Source organism: Montipora foliosa, chromosome 7 (assembly GCF_036669935.1).
Source record: "Montipora foliosa isolate CH-2021 chromosome 7, ASM3666993v2, whole genome shotgun sequence".
NCBI lineage: Eukaryota > Metazoa > Cnidaria > Anthozoa > Scleractinia > Acroporidae > Montipora > Montipora foliosa.
Window position 1 is genome coordinate 18,892,946 of NC_090875.1, and position 18,412 is coordinate 18,911,357.

At 41.6% G+C, this 18,412-nt stretch overlaps 2 protein-coding genes across 2 annotated transcripts in view; one reads left to right on the plus strand and one right to left on the minus strand.

The window, feature by feature from the left end:
• Positions 1-4,041, plus strand: part of LOC138010771 (uncharacterized) — a 4,072-nt gene extending 31 nt beyond the window's left edge. Inside the window, exons 1-3 of the mRNA XM_068857747.1 lie at positions 1-29; positions 2,507-3,160; positions 3,642-4,041. The exon at positions 1-29 is cut by the window's left edge and continues 31 nt beyond it. Coding sequence (XP_068713848.1) covers positions 2,590-3,160; positions 3,642-3,847 — 777 coding nt within the window. The 5' untranslated portion in view covers positions 1-29; positions 2,507-2,589 and the 3' untranslated portion in view covers positions 3,848-4,041. The remainder of the gene's footprint in view (positions 30-2,506; positions 3,161-3,641) is intronic.
• Positions 4,042-7,898: 3,857 nt separating this feature from the next.
• LOC138010348 (hemicentin-2-like) lies at positions 7,899-16,507 on the minus strand. The gene is made up of 5 exons (XM_068857269.1): positions 16,143-16,507; positions 14,267-14,314; positions 11,440-11,967; positions 10,174-10,965; positions 7,899-8,929 (listed from the first exon to the last, which is right to left on the minus strand). The coding sequence occupies exons 1-5, from the start codon at positions 16,357-16,359 to the stop codon at positions 8,355-8,357; spliced, it is 2,160 nt and encodes a 719-aa protein (XP_068713370.1). The 5' UTR covers positions 16,360-16,507; the 3' UTR covers positions 7,899-8,354.
• Positions 16,508-18,412: the final 1,905 nt, after the last annotated feature.

Below are 18,412 nucleotides of genomic sequence, written 5' to 3' on the forward strand. Positions count from 1 at the left end.
TGTGGCGGTGTGCTTCAAACCGGCTGAAGGTATGGACGATAGTATATAGCCGAGAAATAGGTCTTCTTCATTGTCAGTCTTTTTCATTAACTTTAAAAAGAAGCTTTTATTGTTCCATAAAGCAGGATCTTTCTCTGTAGACTTGGGTCATTGTCATAAAATCGTCACTAGTTTCAAATCAGTCTTTGAAGAAATCAGCACTGACTATTGGAAGTGCATGTAATTTCAGTTATCTATGAAAATTTGAACTCGATGTAAGAGCTGGGTACTATCTTGTTGCGAAGGATTTATAGGTCTTCTTCTATTAACATAACCTTTAAAAGACACCGATGAAACTTTCTTACAGAATGTTTGCCTCATTTGACAAAAGCACGTCTTTTTCAAATCAGTTACCGGCATTTAAGAAATCAGCACTAATTTATATTAGAAGTACATTGTGTAATTATTAAGTTATCTATGAAATTTTGAACCCAATGTAAGAGATAATCTCTGCGCAATTTATGTTCAGAAACGCAAAACTTTCTGATTGTAAAACCGCAAAAGCGGGGAGGTTAGCTTAGCTTACTAAGTTTTCTTCGATTTTGAAGTCCATTTGTGTAACGGTGTATATAGACAGAAGTCTTGTTCTTGGACGATGCCAACTGGCTTAACCCCATCCCAGTCGGGATTCTTAACAATTGTCAGTTGTTTTTTGTTCTGCTGGGGATTTTAGGACACCATTTTCATGCCCAAATAGGGACACAGATAAGAACGCAGCTGCATGTGCGGGAAAATGCACGAACCGCGTTACGTTCAAATATAGATATTTCTTAACTAAAAAAACCCCAAACCCCAGAGTTAAAGGCTTCAAATGTCATGAACTTTTGATATAAATTAATTAAAGGAGTTTGATACTCGATTGCCTGACAAGTTTCTTTTGACTGAGCTGAGTGGCGCAAATGGTGATCCCGCATTACAACTGAAGACCACTGTATTGCAAGTCCGGAGATAATCCATTATGCGCTTCATGCTACATACAGTCTGAGTGATTATTATGCTTGGCAAGGCATTGGTTTAGGAAAGGAAAGAAACTTTATTTAAGTGTCTAGTCGTTCTAGCGCTGGAGCGCTAATTGGGGACACTGTAAACTGAAATTAATGAAAGTAAGTCAAGTCAAATCAAGTCAAATGTTGGTTTTTGAGCAAGCTCCGTTTGCTGGGATACAGATAATACTCCATCTGTTTGGGATATTTTGGCCAAGCCCTGATGGGATAGGTCGTTTATTGAAAATCAGCATGATATCCTAGGAAATACCCAAATATAGAAGACATGATCCCAGCTACGGTGAAGGCATACCCGCCATCCGCAAGAAACTAAAAATAGGGATGGGGAGAGGGAAAAATTCATTTGACTCTCTTGAATCAGCCTCCGCCTAACTTGCGCACATGGTCAAAGATCTACGGAAATTCTCGGATGACAGGAATGCCCAAACTGCAACGTGGGAAATAACTAACTAAGCATGTCACATTCAGCATAAATCCATTTATTTCCTCTGGGCAATATATTTCTTTTTGAAAACGATACCACACACAGTAGGCAACTTTCACGAATGCGTCATTTGACTACAACTACTAGAATTCAAATCACCCTCTAATAGTTAAGTCTGTTGAAATATCAGTGGTACACGGCCAACGTTTGCAAAAACATAACCCTTCCTTGTACTTGTACATATTCATTGCCATGACATTGACATCTTAAATTCCCACGACTTGCTCTCGTCTGAACTTGTAGCTCAGTCGGTAGAGCAGCGGTGATCTAATCCGAAGGTCGTGGGTTCAATTCCCATCCTGGTCAAAGTTTTTCTCTGTCTTTGTGTGGGCCCATTTCCATTAGTACGGCTAACGCTTACATGGTTCATATGGGAAGAAAACTGGCGCTTCACATCACCGTCTAATAGTTAAGTCTGTTGAAATATAAAAGCTACACGGCCAACGTTTGCAAAAACGGAAGCCTTCCTTGTACAAGAATTCAGTTTGCTTTGCTTTTCTTATTTAAAATTTGTATTCCCAGTCGGGTAAAAAGAAAAATAGCTATAATAAGCATGAGACAAGCAAAACGTAAAGGATTTTATGCACTTGTAGTCAAATGGCATCATCATACAAATGTCCTATTTATTGGGGTCGTGTCCTACCTCATTGAATGGGCTTCAGGATTGGCCAAAAGAACAATAGAACGAACAAAGGTAACAATGGGTTTAGCAGAGAAAACAATAGGAGGTACGACATTATACAGCCAATGAAATATAGTGTTGAACAATAGGTACGACCCTACCATTAATTGAGCACTTTAATTACATTTTGTCTGTCTTTTGGGGTTTTCGCTCTGATCTGCGTTGCAGCAATGTATGACATTTTCCGTGCAACTGAAAAAACTCCGAATCTTTTGCCATAAATTACCATATTGTTTGACGAAGTTGGTTTAGAATGAGCTATTGATAATCGACGGAAACTTGTTCTTTAAAATGCAGGAGAGTACAGAGTGACTTTGGTGATATACAGTGGTGTTCCTGATCCTGTTTGGACGGTTGACTATGGTCATAGGAGCTTTCAGATGGTAGAAAAGTATCTGCAGGAGGCCAGAGATCTTGGCATGTCCTACCGGCATGAGCACATGCCCGCCACTCTTGGGTACAAAGGCTTCCTAGTGCATGAGTCGGATGCCAAGGAAGCAGAATTGATCGTAGGCAAGGAAACGATGGAGCTGCAAAATCTACTGCTTAAAACCATGCCAAAAGGGCTGATACCCGATGACTTAGTCCCGAAGATTGAGCAAGGGATTCGATTGGTAGATGTGCCTCGACAGGCTAAAGAAGCTTTGCTCCAAGAAGGGTTGCAGGCTCCAGTCGCAGGTTATGCTCCAAAACTTAACCTGCGTCGTTGGAACGACTACTCTTTGGTCCGAATAAACAACAACTGTTACAACTATGCAAACGACAAAATTACCAACAGCTTTGCACAGCCTGGTACTGCAAGTGGTCATCCTTATGAAAGTCTCACTCCAGAGGAGCTTCTTCGGGCTTCCGAAAGCGATGGTTTACTGAAATTGAACGTTGGACCAGACGATCCGGTCCCCGCAGCACCAAAACAACCTAACTGCCTAGTGGCACTCTTTGTTGACCCTGGTTAGAGGAGACTTGTTTCTTTTAAAGCAATCAATACATATAGTAAAGAATATCATGAGAGCTGCAGGTTTAGTTTAGATTTAGATTTAATTTGGGTGATAAGTCATGCATTGTGCGAGAAAAAAACGGCGGAGCAATATCGCGTTCATTGATTTTATCGCTTCGGGTCAAGAATGTCTCAAGATGAGTCTTGGATACAGCTTTACTGATGCACAAAATTGTTTTGCGTAATTCAAACCAAGAAATCCGATGCAAAATCGAGAAAAGGGAAATTTCCGATTCTTGCCGCGGCCCTGCGCTGCGCTGCATCCACAGAACAGCTAATTATAATATCATGGTTCACTTTTACCCCCACCAAGCATTCGTGGCGGCAGACCACTGAAATTATTCTCGCATTCAATTAAGGAACCGTGAGTGCTTTTAGCCCATAGTTTTGTATTTCAATTGCTATTCTCAAACTGTATTTTATTTTGCTGCTTAGGTAACGATTTTCATTGGTATCGCTTGGATAACAACGGCCTCTGGTCCCAAAAGCCTGGACAAGGTAATGCCACCAACCTTGATGGAAATGGAAATTTGATTCACGATCCAAGAAAAGCTGCCAATTTTCCGAATTTCGATTACAAGTTTGTTTCCTTTATGGAGATTTTTACGAATATAATAGATGGTCCTAGAGGCCCACATTAAGCAAAGGATCTTCCTTATCCTGAACGAGCTTTGATTACTGAAGGCCAGATTTATACTAGATCTTTTTAGTCAAATACCACAGCTTGTTATAAGCTTTGTAGTGCGAGTCAGTCAAATAAACAGTACATAACACTTATCTTATTTGCCTGTTAATTTGCAGTATTGCTTTAATCCTTTCACTGGGTCACCTTTTTAATCCACTAGCTCCTCGTTTTTTGGAAGAGGTTTCCCCTTTTTTGTGTTTTTGTTTTGGTAACACCAGTCTTTGCTTAAACCAGTATTATAATTATATGTCAGGCACGAAGGAAAGGAAGCTGAAAAAACCACTTGCATTTCAACCACGTGGTTTGAGTCTCGGAGGGGTGCCTGAGCTCTTGAAGTGCATTTGAAGATATTTTGGGTCCTACGTGCCAGTGGTTACACGTATCTTCGAGATGTTAGCTATAGACGAAGTGAATAAAATATAGAATTCGAGCAGTTATGCACTAATCTCTAATCTGTGTAAGCGATGTAAACGAAATGCGTCCACTTGGAGTATGGATGAACGTGGAGGTCAGTTGCTGTGGAGTCAGGTGTTGCAGCGAGACCGATCACGTGCACACGGGAACGTACCGCGGTCCTCATCAGCTGTAGTCGGGTTAGTCAGGGTACTTCTGACTAGAATTCGAAAGTCACCGGCGCAAGTTTCGATAAGGTCGATATGCTACAGGATGCGATTCGCAGGGATTGAAAAATAGCAGTAGTGTTGGGATCATCCCCCAGTGGTTGGAAATTCCGTGAGATCTGTTGGCTGAATTAGCCGGTTTGATCTATTGCTTATTTTCCCGTGAAACTTGGTTTAAAAATAGACACTTTTTCTGACGCTGATTGTGACAAACCTGATACCAAATCCTTACTCTTGGGTAATGGACTCCTTCTCGAACTAAACATTTCCTTTTGGTGAGCTCTCTTGTGCTTACTTAATGTGCTGGAATTTCTATTCCATGGGATAGCCTTTGTATCTTGCGGTTCTGTAGAGAACCGAGAACAAGTAGCAAAGTTGAGATAACGGGACAATGGTGGGGAAGGGGAAGCAATAAAAAGAACGGGGCAAGGGAGGGAAAAGGGGGCCAACAAAAAGAACTGGGCAGGGGAGGGGAAAGGGGAGCAACGAAAACCCGGGTGGCCTGTCTGCCACTTTCGTCACTCGTTTTAAAGGCTTTTCAGATGGCTCTCGCGCGCTACCAGCAATGCGGTCGTTTTTGTTAATAACCCGAGGGGTTCTCCTTCCCTTTTATTGTATTACCCAAACAACAGAGAGTTGATATAAACCGTTCCATTCATTATCTCAACGAAACCAGTCGACACTTATGTCCAAAAATGCACCAAATTAGATGCACACCCAATTTTGACATCCAACATGAGGTGTCCCTTTAAGTCTAAGCCTTTGCTAATTATATCGGGAATAAGGTAAGGATGAAGGTTAGTGTTATTTTTATCTTAGGGTAAATGCAAATGCTTATCCTTATTTGAGGAGCAGTATTTGGGGGACACTTTGTGACGTAATATGTCTGTATTCCGAGACACCGCGCACCGGTGGCTAAGTTTGTTGAGCATGGGTCTGTCATGCAGCGGTCACGCCAAAACGCAGACTGCGGACTGTGTAGACCGTGCAGACCAGGGGTAAAATATGGTGTTACCCTCGCTAATATTGAGAGCTAACCGTAAACAGGCTAATCTGAATGTTATTTAGGACTAATTAGGCTAACGATTGTTATTTAGGCCCAATTCAGGCTAACCGAATTTTCATTTTACAGACGGTCTGCACAGTCTGAAGTCAGCGTTTTTCAGTGTGCCGTCATGCGGGAGGTCGCGGGTTCGAGCCCCAGCCGGATCAACACTTGGGATCTTAAAATAACTGAGGAGAAAGTGCTGCCTTTGTAATTTCAAGTCTTTTCGGATAAGGACTATAAACCCTAATGGTAATGGTAATGGTAATGAATTTATATAGCGCATTTTCTATTAACATATTCAAATACGCTTTACAAGCAAAGGATCTTTGGGTGAGATCGGACATAAGCATATATAGGCGCCGCTGGCAGCCGCTATCAGTCCATTAGCGATCTCACCCAGCACATGAACGAATGAAATGAGGCCTGACCACAACACCACGAGCTCCTACTCTTTACGAATAGTGTGTGGGTTCTTTTATGTCCCACTGGGTTGTGAACATTGAAGGGTTGTGAGACGGGGCCTACGTTTTATAGTCCTTATCCGAGAAGACTTGAAAGTCTTAACCATTTGCGGATGTAATTACAAAGGCAGCACCTTCTCCTCAGTTAGGCCGCACACCGGTGGCTCAGTTGGTTGAGCATCAGGCTGTCATGCGGGAGGTCGCGGGTTCGCGACCGGCCGAACCGATCCAGCCGAACCCCGGCCGGATCAACACTCAGGATCTTAAAATAAGTGAGGAGAAAGTGCTGCCTTTGGAATTTCATCTGCAAATGGTTAGACTTTCAAGTCTTCTCGGCTAAGGACCATAAACCGTAGGCCCCGTCTCACAAATGTCTTCTATGTGCATAAGTTCCCCGTGTTGTGGCTGCCCTGTTCTCTCCAGCGGAAGTGGCCGGCTTGGCGGTGATGTCTCTAAAAAGACTTGTGGTGTATCAGGACACCTAAGCAGAAACAGCCACAAGTCAAAAAGGGACTTTTGCCGAGTGCTGGAACATGTAGATGTAGATGTAGATGTAGACACTAGTGGTGTTGAAGTTAGGGACAGGAGTAGTGACGCTTGTTAAAAGCCGCGTGCATCTATAGCTAATGGAATTTTTTCGCCTGACGTCACGACGACTATGTTTGTATACAGAACAACAGCGAAAACGTCTTTTGGGAATTTGACTCTGTTATTATGCAAAACGAGTTCGATATTTTTGCTATTGCTTTGTATACCAACATGGCCGTCTCATCACGTGAGTGAAAATATTCTATTGACTCTTTTTACACAGCGGCCATGTTGATTCCCGAGGGACGAGAAACTTTTGTTTTTGCCTGGTAAAACTCGTTTCCAAACACATAAACTCAAGGCTCGGCCTACGAAATCTATTGTCTCTGGCCAACATAGGCCCTGCGTGATGAGGGTCCATTAGGGTCATTTCTGGACACATCTGCCAAATGAACCGGTCTTTTTACGCAACATCTGGTAAAGCCCACTTGTATTTTTCTTAGAGTAATGTCTGGTACCTCTATCAAAAACGGCATTCAAGTAATGACAGCCTTGGAACAAAAGCATCACCCGTTTTTAACGCGTCGTGACTGAGCATTGAAAAACCAGACATCGTTTTTGTGACTTTTTCCGTGATGGACCCGGACACCAGTTTAATTGCTTGAGCGCAACTGAGGCTACTGCGCCGGTGTGTCACGCATGCTTATGACACCCGAATGGCCGAGAGTTTTGATTCCTGTGCCCTGATTTCAGTTCATTAGAAAAGTTACAGTAAAGTCAAACTAGCTGATGTTCTCTCTGTGCCGTGAGGGTTGTCACCTTATGGCTAATTGGCGCCCAATGCTGTTTTTTCATGTGACGTCTGGTGGTCATGTCTGTCTCTCCGTTGGAAACTAAACTTTATTATTATGTAAATTCGGCAAATTGCCCAATCAGCATGGCGGCCTTGTCACGTGGGTGAAAACCAAGAATCAAGCTATACTGATTTATCCTTTAGCTCCCATAAGCTTTCCGCGGCCGTCGAGATTTGAATACCACCTTTCCTTTGATTGCGATCGTCCTAAGCGATTTCATCAAACACGTATTTCCCCATTCATTTCAAGCGGCTTAAAATTGAGAATCTGAAGTAACTTCGTGGTGTCTCTTTGTATTGTGATTGGCTGAAATAATCTCTCGCAATGTTTTCCCGCGCTCAACGCCGGCTACATGTATTTGCTTTGCTGCGTTCTGATTGTCGTTTCTGATTGTTTACATCTGTTAAGATTGGTCACGGAACTGATTTGGTTTTGTTTTAAAGAACTCTATTTGAAACGCTTAAACAGTCGACGGAGCAATGACTATCGATGATGATTTTCTTCATTGATTTATTCCCGTTTTCACTACAAAATGTTACAAATTTTAGCAAAGCAGAAAGCGTAATCCCTTATCTATATCATCACTCATTCATTTCTTCTAACTTTTTTTTCTATTTTTTTTTTCATCCAACGGCCATCACTTGTCGCTGTTGGCCAAGAGTTCCTTTGTTGGTTATCTTAACTGTTAATGGTCTCGAGTTGGCAGATGAGAGTCTATAGAAAAGGATCTTCTTGGCCAGGATCTTTACGCGATGATTTAGAAACTTTAAAGTGAAAGGCTCACCCTAATCTTTACTCTCTAGTGATGATTTTCGAAATACCGAGCTTTATATGTCCCTTCTTAAAGCAAAGCAAACCTAAATGGATTATAAAATTACCCCAAAATAAAAATGGTTCAAGGGCTTAAATCTAATTCCCATGAACGCAGAAGACCGATTCTTGTGCACTTCTGTCAGGTCGCGACCATCAGCCTCACTAATAGAGAAACGGTCTTCTTCGACTTTCGGCCCTTAGCGGTCACCAGCAGCTCATCTCCTTTGCCTGGTGAGGCCGAGAGGGGCGCCTTCAAGACGACAGAGAAGAAACTGGTGCGACTCTGGCGGACAGTGATGCTGGAACCGCGAAGATTCTGGAAGTATTTCATGCGATCCTTGGCTTTGATATCAAAGGTGTCCGTCGGCCCATTGTTGTGCATCAAGAACGTCACAAGGCTACTGCGACCCGCGGGGATTGTATAATCGTTTCTGGCGTAGATTACTCTGATAAGTGTGTTGCTGGGATGTACAATATTATGTGACCTGCGTTGGAAGTTGTATCCTTTCTTTGTCTTTCCCCGTAATTTCAGTGTAAATGGCACAGCGGGACAACGGAAGGAGGCACTAAAGTGAGCACCACTTGTTCCGCGGGGGGTCACAGTGGCTGTTGTTAAACGTCTCCCGTCCTCGCTTATTAAGTCAAGCTTGAGCGTGTTCCTGTTGATCTTCGCATTTCCGGCAACAGTTATGACGACGCGAGCTGGGTCGTGTCCTGGTACAGAAAACGAAAAGGGAAAATAAGTTGTCTAACACGCCTTTTCTGAGCCTAAATTTTAAACATGCCTATTAAAAGTATATTCAAAAGCGCGGTTTAGAGGGCAAATGTGTAGTTCTAAAAGCCCCTATCTGAAGGTTACACGCAACTTTGGGAAGACCATCCTCCCTTCTCAAGAATATACTGTTATTATCCCGTTGCCTAAGTTTAGCTCTGCTTTCTGGTCCCTAAAACACTTCCATTTGTCTTTGGTCTGCTATTCCTCAGTTGAAATTGCGGTGTTTAATGCTCTTTGAAAACCCTTGCAAAGCTACCAAGTTGAGGAAGCGCTTTGAGTTAAAAAACATCATGAGGGCTCAAAACAAGAATTGAAAGTCTTGCCGCCCTTTTAATTTCCGAACAAAAACCCAAAAATTGCTTTGATCGTCTCATTGCGTAGAGTGTTAAAAGGTTTAATCTATGCACGGCTCAAAAGAATAGAGTTTTCACGTTCATACGAAAACTGAAAAGAAAAAAAGAAAGGGTACTGGGAATGAATTTGGGCCAAGGAACTGGGAACGAGGCCTCTTGAACCCATTCCCTGATCTTTCATTTTAAATCCCTATTTCCTCGTCCCGTGTCTCTTGTTCCAGGTCGCTATATCTAGTTTCTTGTTTCTTGTGCACGAGGAAAATTAAGAATAGGGACTATGGATTAGGGAATCTGAGGTAAGGGATTTAGGCTTTTATAGATTGTGCTAGCAGAATTTTTCGAATAATTTGAGGAAACTAGCTTAATTTTGGCTGATTTTTAAAAAGGAGCACTGCTTGTATAATTGGAATACATTGATAACACTGAGACCATTTTTGTTTAATGTTTTAGCCGCATTCGCGCTTTGGTAACGGAGAGAGAGAGCCGCGGACGCTGGCAGTCTGGCAGGAGATTACGGGACTGGAAGTTGCCTGAAGACAAAGATAGCAAATATATATATATATATTAGAACAGGAGCCTGTCACACCAAAAAAGTATTGCCAAAAGATCGTGATACGTTTTTTGGACTTGTTTCGCTCATTTTGAAAAAGAAATAATTTTAAGAACAAGTGGCATAATTGGTAAACAAGAGCATAATTTGGGCAAAACATGGGCACTGCTAGTAGCATAAAATGCCACTTTTACTTGCACAATTTATAAAAGCCTAAAGGGATTAGGAAATAGTTATAAAAGGTGAGGGATTGAGGAGTAGGGACTGACGAAGTGCTCACCCAGCAGAGGATGTGATATCGGTATTGGTTTTCCTCTTCCACGGCTCGGAATCATGATGAAGAAATACTCAAAGTCCACGTTTGTTTTACTGACGCCTTTGACCTGGTAGGAATGTTTACCACTTCCTGACACGGCCAGCTTCCACGTTCCAAACCGCGGATTGTTGATTTCGTAAATTACAAGGGTGGGAAAGTTAGTGACACCAAAGATAACATCTGTCCCCTTCGGATCCTTAAGGGCAACCTTTTGGCTTGATCCTTGCCTCACTACGGTGATGAAAATCTTCTCTGTGGAATCATCAACAGTGATGCTGTACGTAGAACCTCGCACACTTCGCCTCTTTTTCCCGCTTGCACTATTACTTCCTCCGCTTTCAAGGCAAGTCGCACCAACAAGTGCACCAGCGGTAATCCCAGACAGCTTCTTAAGGTCATTTGATTTGGGGAGATTAAACATGTAACCACAGGTCTCTTTGGCTAGTTCTTCAAATGGCTTATAGCTCGACTTCCCACAAAGACCAGTTGTAAAGAAGTTTATAGTAATGCCATTCCCGAAGTCTCTGTTGGCGAAGCTGAGAACTTCGTCCATGTTGTCAACTGAATAGTCTTTGGCAGAGGCGTCGGTAAAAACGTACATAGGCGAGCCATAGTTCGGACTTACACGCATAGCGTCGAGGATGCCTTTGAAGGTAAGCTCTGGGCAGTCTCCACCTCCGCTGGCAGAGAGGCTGTCGATAGCTTTCTCGAAATTTGTTCCATTACCTTTTCCTTCGTAGGTGACTGGTCCAGTTCCTAAAAAGATGCAACAAACACGCGAAACAGGACAGAAGAGACAAATTTCATTCGAGTACGGAAGCATTTTTAATTGTAGCACTACGCGACATAATGTTTACCCTATGAAAAATGACTCTTTAGTGGACAACAAGTGTAAAATCTAAGTTCCTCCCTTACAGTAAGTTGTTGCCTTCAAACTGATTAGTTTGAGGACTTGGTTTATTTCTTTCTGGAATAGCTGCGATTTTCGCACTGGAGGAATGCGCCTTCGTAGCTGGCGGCTTTACAGCGCTCGAACTAGCGGAGAAGACGCGCGAAAACTAACGGCGCAACCAAGTGGAGGTTAGGGGGGGGGGGGGGGAAGGATTGGACAAAGCCAAAGGGTGAACGTTGTTCCCGGTCCATTCCCCTCGCGTTGGCCTATCTCTCACGCGATCCAAACTCAAGAAATTAGCCAGCTACGCAGGAAACGAAAGGATTTTTAGCACTTACCAGGATCGTTGAATGGGGATAAAATGTAGTCCACCGCCGCTGACTGATTCCTTGTGTGATTGACAATAGATTTGGCAATGGATTGAGCCGCGTGAATTTCGTCCCACATACTGCCAGTAGTATCAATAGCAAACATCAAAGTGACGTCTCCATTGACACTCATAAAAGTGTCAAAAGAAGCGGCGCCAAGATCTTTCTTAATGGAATTCATATAAGCCTTGACCGCAGAGCCAGTACTAGTGGTAGATCGCTTTTTTCGACCACTTGTCTTCGCGAGTTGAACTGCGGAGTATAACCCAAGACCGAGAGCTTGACGGGCAAAGAGATAGTTTCGTTGCTGAGTCGCTAATTTGATGTTTGCTTTGATTTTTGCTAGGCGTTGGCTGCTGTGACGATTTCGCGACCCCGAGGACGCCTGAGCTGCGTAGATTGATCTCTCAATTTGATCGAGGGCTACCAAGAACTTATTGGACGGTGACTTTCGCTTTGATGCTCCGGTCGACGGGAATCGTGACGCATGTGATGTGACTGCAGATATGAATGGGAAAAACCATAAATGAATAATTTCCCTGAGATCGTGTGATTGAGATATCCCCATTTCAGGGATGGTGCTGTGGTGAGAGCACTCGCCTCCCACCAATGTGGCCTGGATTTGATTCGATTCCCAGACTCATCTCATATGTGGGTTGCCTATAGTTGGTTGATTCTCTACTCTGCACCGAGAGCTTTTTCTCTTAGTTCTCCGGTTTTTCCCTCCCCTCAAAAACCAACATTTGACTTGATTTGAGTGAACTAATTGTTAATTTCATTTTACAATGTCCCCAATGAGTGCTACAGCGCCAGAACGACTAGTCATTTAAATAAAGTTCCTTTCACCATTACACTACAACGACGAACACGCTCACCAACACAGTTGTCTTCATAATTTTTTGTTATCCATGTATAATAACCAAAACTAATCCTAATTTCTCTAGGCTTAATTTTGGCTCCAAAAAACCGTTTCTTCAATTCATCAGAGTGCGTATTCAACCTACAATAGGTAAAATTAGGTTCACCAATTTAACCTACAGGTTTGTATCAAAACAGGATCACCGGCAGCCTCGCTTCCATTCTGAGGCCATGTAACTTAGCAACAACTGTAACATGGTCCACAAGCCTCTCTGTTAACCTGAGATAAGGTTGAAAGTGCTATTTCAATTGAAAAATGAGGATGATTACGGCAAGCTGCCGTGATAAAATAATTGAAGAATTAGGCTGAAAGCTGCTTCAAATTTACGTCTTTAGGCTGCCTTTGAAATGTATGTTTCACTGAGAGTCCCTTTGTTTTCCAAATGGTGCACATTCTACTGATAGGTATAAAGCATTTAGGATTCATGTGTTTTCTGAAATCAAAGGAACTTAAGGGCCAAACTCTTTTATACAAATGATATGTTTGGGAGATCAAAGTAGTTTTTGTTCCCAGGACCTTTCCCTTCGCTTGGGGTTGGAAGGGAAAGGCCCTGGGAACGAGGTTCTAGAAGTTAAGCTAATGACTTTTAGCAGGAAAGGTACAGTTTTTGAAAAATATTTTCCATGGAACAATTCTGGCTTTTTGGAAAAAAATTAACACACAATGGATCAATGTGACGTGGGCCCCACGATAACCGCCGTATTGATCCGGCGTTACAATACAACTAGTTCATTTCGCTTCGCGCTCTCACAAGTTCAAAATAGGAAAATGATATCCTGTATGCAGGGGAATCTTTTTTTACATTTTTTTATTGTTAGTGCAAGGCTATCGTCTTCTAATCAGCCAGCCAAGAGTAAATTAGTGAATATTGAAAGTACGCTGCATAATGAGTCATCTCTGAAAATTTGAACCCGATGTACCGGATCATCTCTGAGCAATGATGCTTTGAAAGTTCGAAATTGTACAAAGAATGTATTGGACCAGAAACCCATAAGGGTTGAAACGTGTAATGGCCCCATGTGTGCTGGGAAACAAGCTTTTGAATGTTCAATTTGCTAAGTACCATATTTGGAACAACAAGAGAGAAACATTCAACCACTCAGTTCGCTAGAACACCGTAACGCAACACCACCAATGTTCTCGCGCGAAATTAACTGGAGCGATGGGTTTCCAAATATGGTACTTAGCACTGAATATTCGGAAGCTGTGAACGCACGTTACACGTTTCAACCCTTATGGGTTTCTGATTGGACCATTACCGCTTTTGCCACCCAAGGATTTATTAGTTTTTGGTGTCTGATAACTGGCTCGTTATCAAAGTTATTAAATATTTAACTAAGTTTAGCAAGTTCCGTTACCTTTTGAAATCAATTGGTAAATAGCATGAAGCTTTCTGTGAGGAAATTCGTATGTTAATGAAACAAAATGTGAACTGAGACGTCAGGGAAGATTCCCCTATAAATGAAACTGATTAGCGCGAGGAAAATAAGGACAGGCCGAGTAGATTCTCCCGCCTTGAGATAAGGAGAGTTGCAAATAGGTAAAACCTGGCTATTTTTTAGCTCGGGATGCATATATATGCGGATAAATAATATGGAAAATATCAAAACACCTCAATAAATCACTTCGAGGAAGTCAAAACTGACTACTGAAGATGGTTGACTGGGCGTCTAGCGTTAACTTTGATTAGTTTTAGCATTGGGTATCTCAGGTTTGTATGCGTGCGTATGTGTTGTGTTTGGGTACACATTTCCTTATTTTGTTGTACGTAAATGTCGCAAAGCGTTTTTTTTTTAATTTTATTTCAATTTTATTTTTCTATTCTGGTCATTTAGGGTTCAAGTAAATAAACTATCTTTCTTTCCTGGACAACCTTACCTTTTATTGCCTTCCTCCTAGATGACGAGGACCTTCGTCGACGTCTCCCTTGAGAGTGAAAATAATGGAAAGAAAAACAGAGGAGAAGGGATCGAGCTTAGTTAACGTACTTCGATTCCTTTTTGCGCTCTATACCCTTATCTAGACCCTAGAGAAGTTTCAGCGTAACTGGAATAAAAGTAGCATGGGTGTGTGGAGTGGTGCATGGAAAGAAATGAACATTTATGATAAGGGGTTCAAATCCGCTTAATTTAAAGTGCCCATAACCCCAAAATATTTTTTTCCCTAAAATGAATCTTTGCACCTGTTAGAAACGCATCGCGGCTTTTTTTCCTTTTTCTAACAAATCCTGCCATTTTAGAGGCTTCAAAAGTTGCGAAAATCCAAGCATCTTTTGTTCACGACCGAGTTAGAAGGGGAGTGGGTCTATTCCTGTTTTTACGTCACAAACTGATTTACATTGCATTAACTCTTTAGCGAAAAAAATATTTTGGGGTTATGGGTACTTTAAGGCGGGGGTAAACATGAATTTCAATTACCTTTTAGGAGGTTTAAGGAGGGGTTAAATAAAAGAAAGTTATATCAAAGAAAGTTATTTTTGAAACACCATGGCCAACAGACAGTTGTCCCCCAACCAAGGGCATTCTAGGTTGGGAGGGGACTGTTTGGGAGTCCATATACCAATTTTTAACTTCCAATTAATTTTTGAACTATAAAAAAATCTTCACTGATTTCTTATTTCCCCAAATTTTACTACTCTTTTGAGAAAAACTATCTCCTCTCAAATATACTCAAAAATCACCAAAAATTTTACAAAACACTCCAAAACATCGAGTTGCGAGTAAGCAGAGGATTTTTGCATTGCCTGAGATGCGAACGAGATAGTCCATTATTAAAACTCTTTTTCCTGGTACGCACCGAAAATGATTACTTCAGGAAACATTCTTGTAGGATTCGTAGAACGCCACCATTTTCTTCGATCGCGCTGAAATTTAGCGTGTTTACTGGGAAGATATAGCCCCAGTTTTCCTGAAAGTCTCGGCTTTCTAGCTTTCATTACGTCTACATGAGAGCCGCTCTAATTCAGGCAATTTGAGCCGATGCGATGACCAAATTTTCAATCGATCGCGGAGCTCTCGCGAAGCGCTTTTTCTAAAGTTTTTCAGCCAAAAAATTACACTACAGGCTTCGGAATAGATAAAGGAAAGGATTTGTGGTTCATTGGATGGGATTTCAAGCGTTAAAATCGCTGAAAAGGTAAGATTAATTATTTACCGATTAATTAAACTGATTTTAGGTGGCGAGTAAAACGGCATTCACGTTTAAAAAGTGGTCATTTCACGTTGTTATGTGGTTGAGAACGGAGAAGAAATGGTTCAAAATGCAAACTCAGGCGTGCAGGGCTAATTGCAGTTATTGTTTTGTTACGTTCTTATTTTCGTCGAATCCCCGCTAATGGGGAATTTAAGAAACGGGTACGGCTACGACTGCGACATCGCCACAAAACAACAATATCATTGGTTAAAAGAGCACAAATAATCGTGCTGCACGTGCAGCACGGATTTTAGCAACTATCTTGGCGGTCCTCTCTGCATAACGACGACGTGAAAAAATCACCAAATTTGAGGTTTTGACGACAACTGTAAGCATGCGACAGAGAATCCTTCATTCTCTATTTTAACTCTGAAACCGCTCGTACCAATTTATTTTTAGGATACTTCACCCACATTGTAGGACGTGAGTGAGACTGAATAATCGCCAAAGACTTATGATAGAGCCAAGTTATATTTTTAGTTGCCGTTTTCGTCGACCGTCGCCGTCGTAGATCTTAAATTCCCTAATGACGTGTACCTAGCGATAATTAAATCAAACCTACCCGACCAACCGGAGACTCCCCATCCGGATGGTGAACGTGTTGCGGGCGCTGTTGTTGGAGTTGTCGAAGAAGAAAAGCCCATTAGCGCATTTCTTGCATCATCGAGAATAGAGGTGTAAAGATTCTGGCTGAAAACAAAATTGTTCAGAGTTGCGAATAGCACAAGGCAAAAAGTGGCCTTAACGTTGACGTAACAGAACACAGAATTCGCTCCCATGTTGTCTTGTAACGTCTGAGAGAAAAACGCAATGTTTCAGCTGATAATCCCTCATCTGCTATGAATGAAACGAGAAAAGTAAACGCGTATCTTGCTAGAAGGACCCGCTTCTTTGCATAAAGAGGATGTTGTAACTTCGATCCTAACTGAATAAATAATATACAAGGTTGAATTGAGGCAATTGAAACTGGCCGTATTTCTTTCTTTATTAAAGTGCTAAAATGGTATATTTTCAAATACTGTACTTTGAAATGAGAAATCAAGTCTTCGTTTCCATTTTTGCCTGACACTCCAATAATTTATGTGCATAACTGCTTGAGTTATATATTTTCGTTCTCTTATATGTCAAAGATGTCTAAAAATGTTTACATATCCCTTAGTTTAGTTCCTGGCTACTGGCACGGAGGATCCAAAATACCCCTTGGGACTTCCCATGCACTTTGTGTTAATTCGAGAGCTCGCCTCTCCTTCTAGCCACATGGTTGAGCTTCGAACGAAATGTATACAATTAATTGGCGTTTTTTTCAGGCCTCTTTCCTTCGTGTGTAATAATATTGGTTTAAGTGACGACTAAAGTTATAAATTTTGCTGTCGGAAGTACTTTAAGTCGCATTAATTTCCTAAATCTTCTACACATGCAACATACATTCGCGTTTCAAACTATTTTACACTACAGACTTATAATGAAGAATGGGGCCTTCGCAAAAACAAAGATATACAAAGATGAAAAATGAACGGATCCTATCGATCTCGTTTTGGGTTCCGGCTCTTTCGTCAAAACATTGATAAATGTGATTATTCTTAGAGGTTGTTACGGCCATGCAGCAGGGAAAATGCACGCACTCTTAATTTCATAGCCTTTTCTGCATAAGGAACTGCGTTGACATTCGGAGAACGAACCGATGTTTTTAATCAATTTATTTTTGGAATCAATGAAGATATGAATAACTTGAAAATGATTGAGTCATTGCCCAAGTTTGAGAGCTGTGGTATTCCCTTCTTCCGTTTTAGAACATTGAACTTTTTGTCCAATTTCTCAGATAGGCGATCTTTCAATTTTGACGATTTTGCCTCAATGGTAGAGCTGAATCACACTTGCTCTACCATTGAGGCAAAATCGTCAAAATTGAAAGATCGCCTGTCTAAGAAATTGGACAAAAAGTTCAATGTTCTAAAACGGAAGAAAGCGATGAAGATATGTTCATTGACGACGCCCTACAATGAACCATGATTCAGGGCTATCACCTTCCTCCGATCAATTAATACCACCTTTTCAGCCTCATCAAATCGAGAATGCAAATCCTGGTAACCATCACTTTTGAAGAACTCAGGCTGAATTCCAAAAGCTTTGTGTAACTTGAAGAATTTTGTTGATGAAGAAGATTTTATTTCTCTACTATAATATTTGAACTGCGGATATGAGTGAATGTCGTGAGAATTGTCATCGCATTTCATATTAAGAATACGATTTAACCAGTTGCAAAGACGGTATGAAAATTCCAAGCTTACTCTGGGTGCCAGAGGTTTTATTTTTCTTTGAATTCGCGAGGAGCGGTTAACCCGCTAAACGGTATCGCGGCTTCGCCGCTCATAGAGATCACGCCAAAGGAAATAAAACTTTCCGGTACCTAGGGTATTCCAAGGTGAGACTGGGACTCGAAAAACTTAAAACTAAACGCGGCCTTGCAGAAAAAATATTTCGAGAGTCTCACTAATAAGACCGTGTTAAATACCTGATACTTGGGACTTAACGACCTACAATGGTGTCGTCAACTAAAAAGTCACCTCAAAATATAACTTTGCACTATCGTAAGTTTCTCGCGGCTAGGCCATCTCGTTCGCGTACGCGTCGTACAATGTGGGCGAAGTATCCTGAAAATAAATTGGTACGGGCGGTTTCAGAGTAAAAATTGAGAATTATAGATTCACATTTTTTTCAAATTTGGTGATTTCACTTCGGTGTTGTGTAGAGTACCGCACGAGTATGTCACGTGCTAAAATGCGTACCGCACGTGCAGCACGATTAGTTTTTCTCTTTTAACCAATAATATTT

Excerpts from the sequence above, each read along its gene's own strand:
- LOC138010348 (XM_068857269.1), bottom strand. The coding sequence starts at position 16,359 with ATGGGAGCGAATTCTGTGTTCTGTTACGTCAACGTTAAGGCCACTTTT. Across the intron at positions 10,966-11,439 it reads ATCCCCATTCAACGATCCTG|GAACTGGACCAGTCACCTAC; the intron begins GTAAGTGCTAAA and ends GCATCTTTTTAG. Across the intron at positions 8,930-10,173 it reads GATATCACATCCTCTGCTGG|GACACGACCCAGCTCGCGTC; the intron begins GTGAGCACTTCG and ends TTTCTGTACCAG.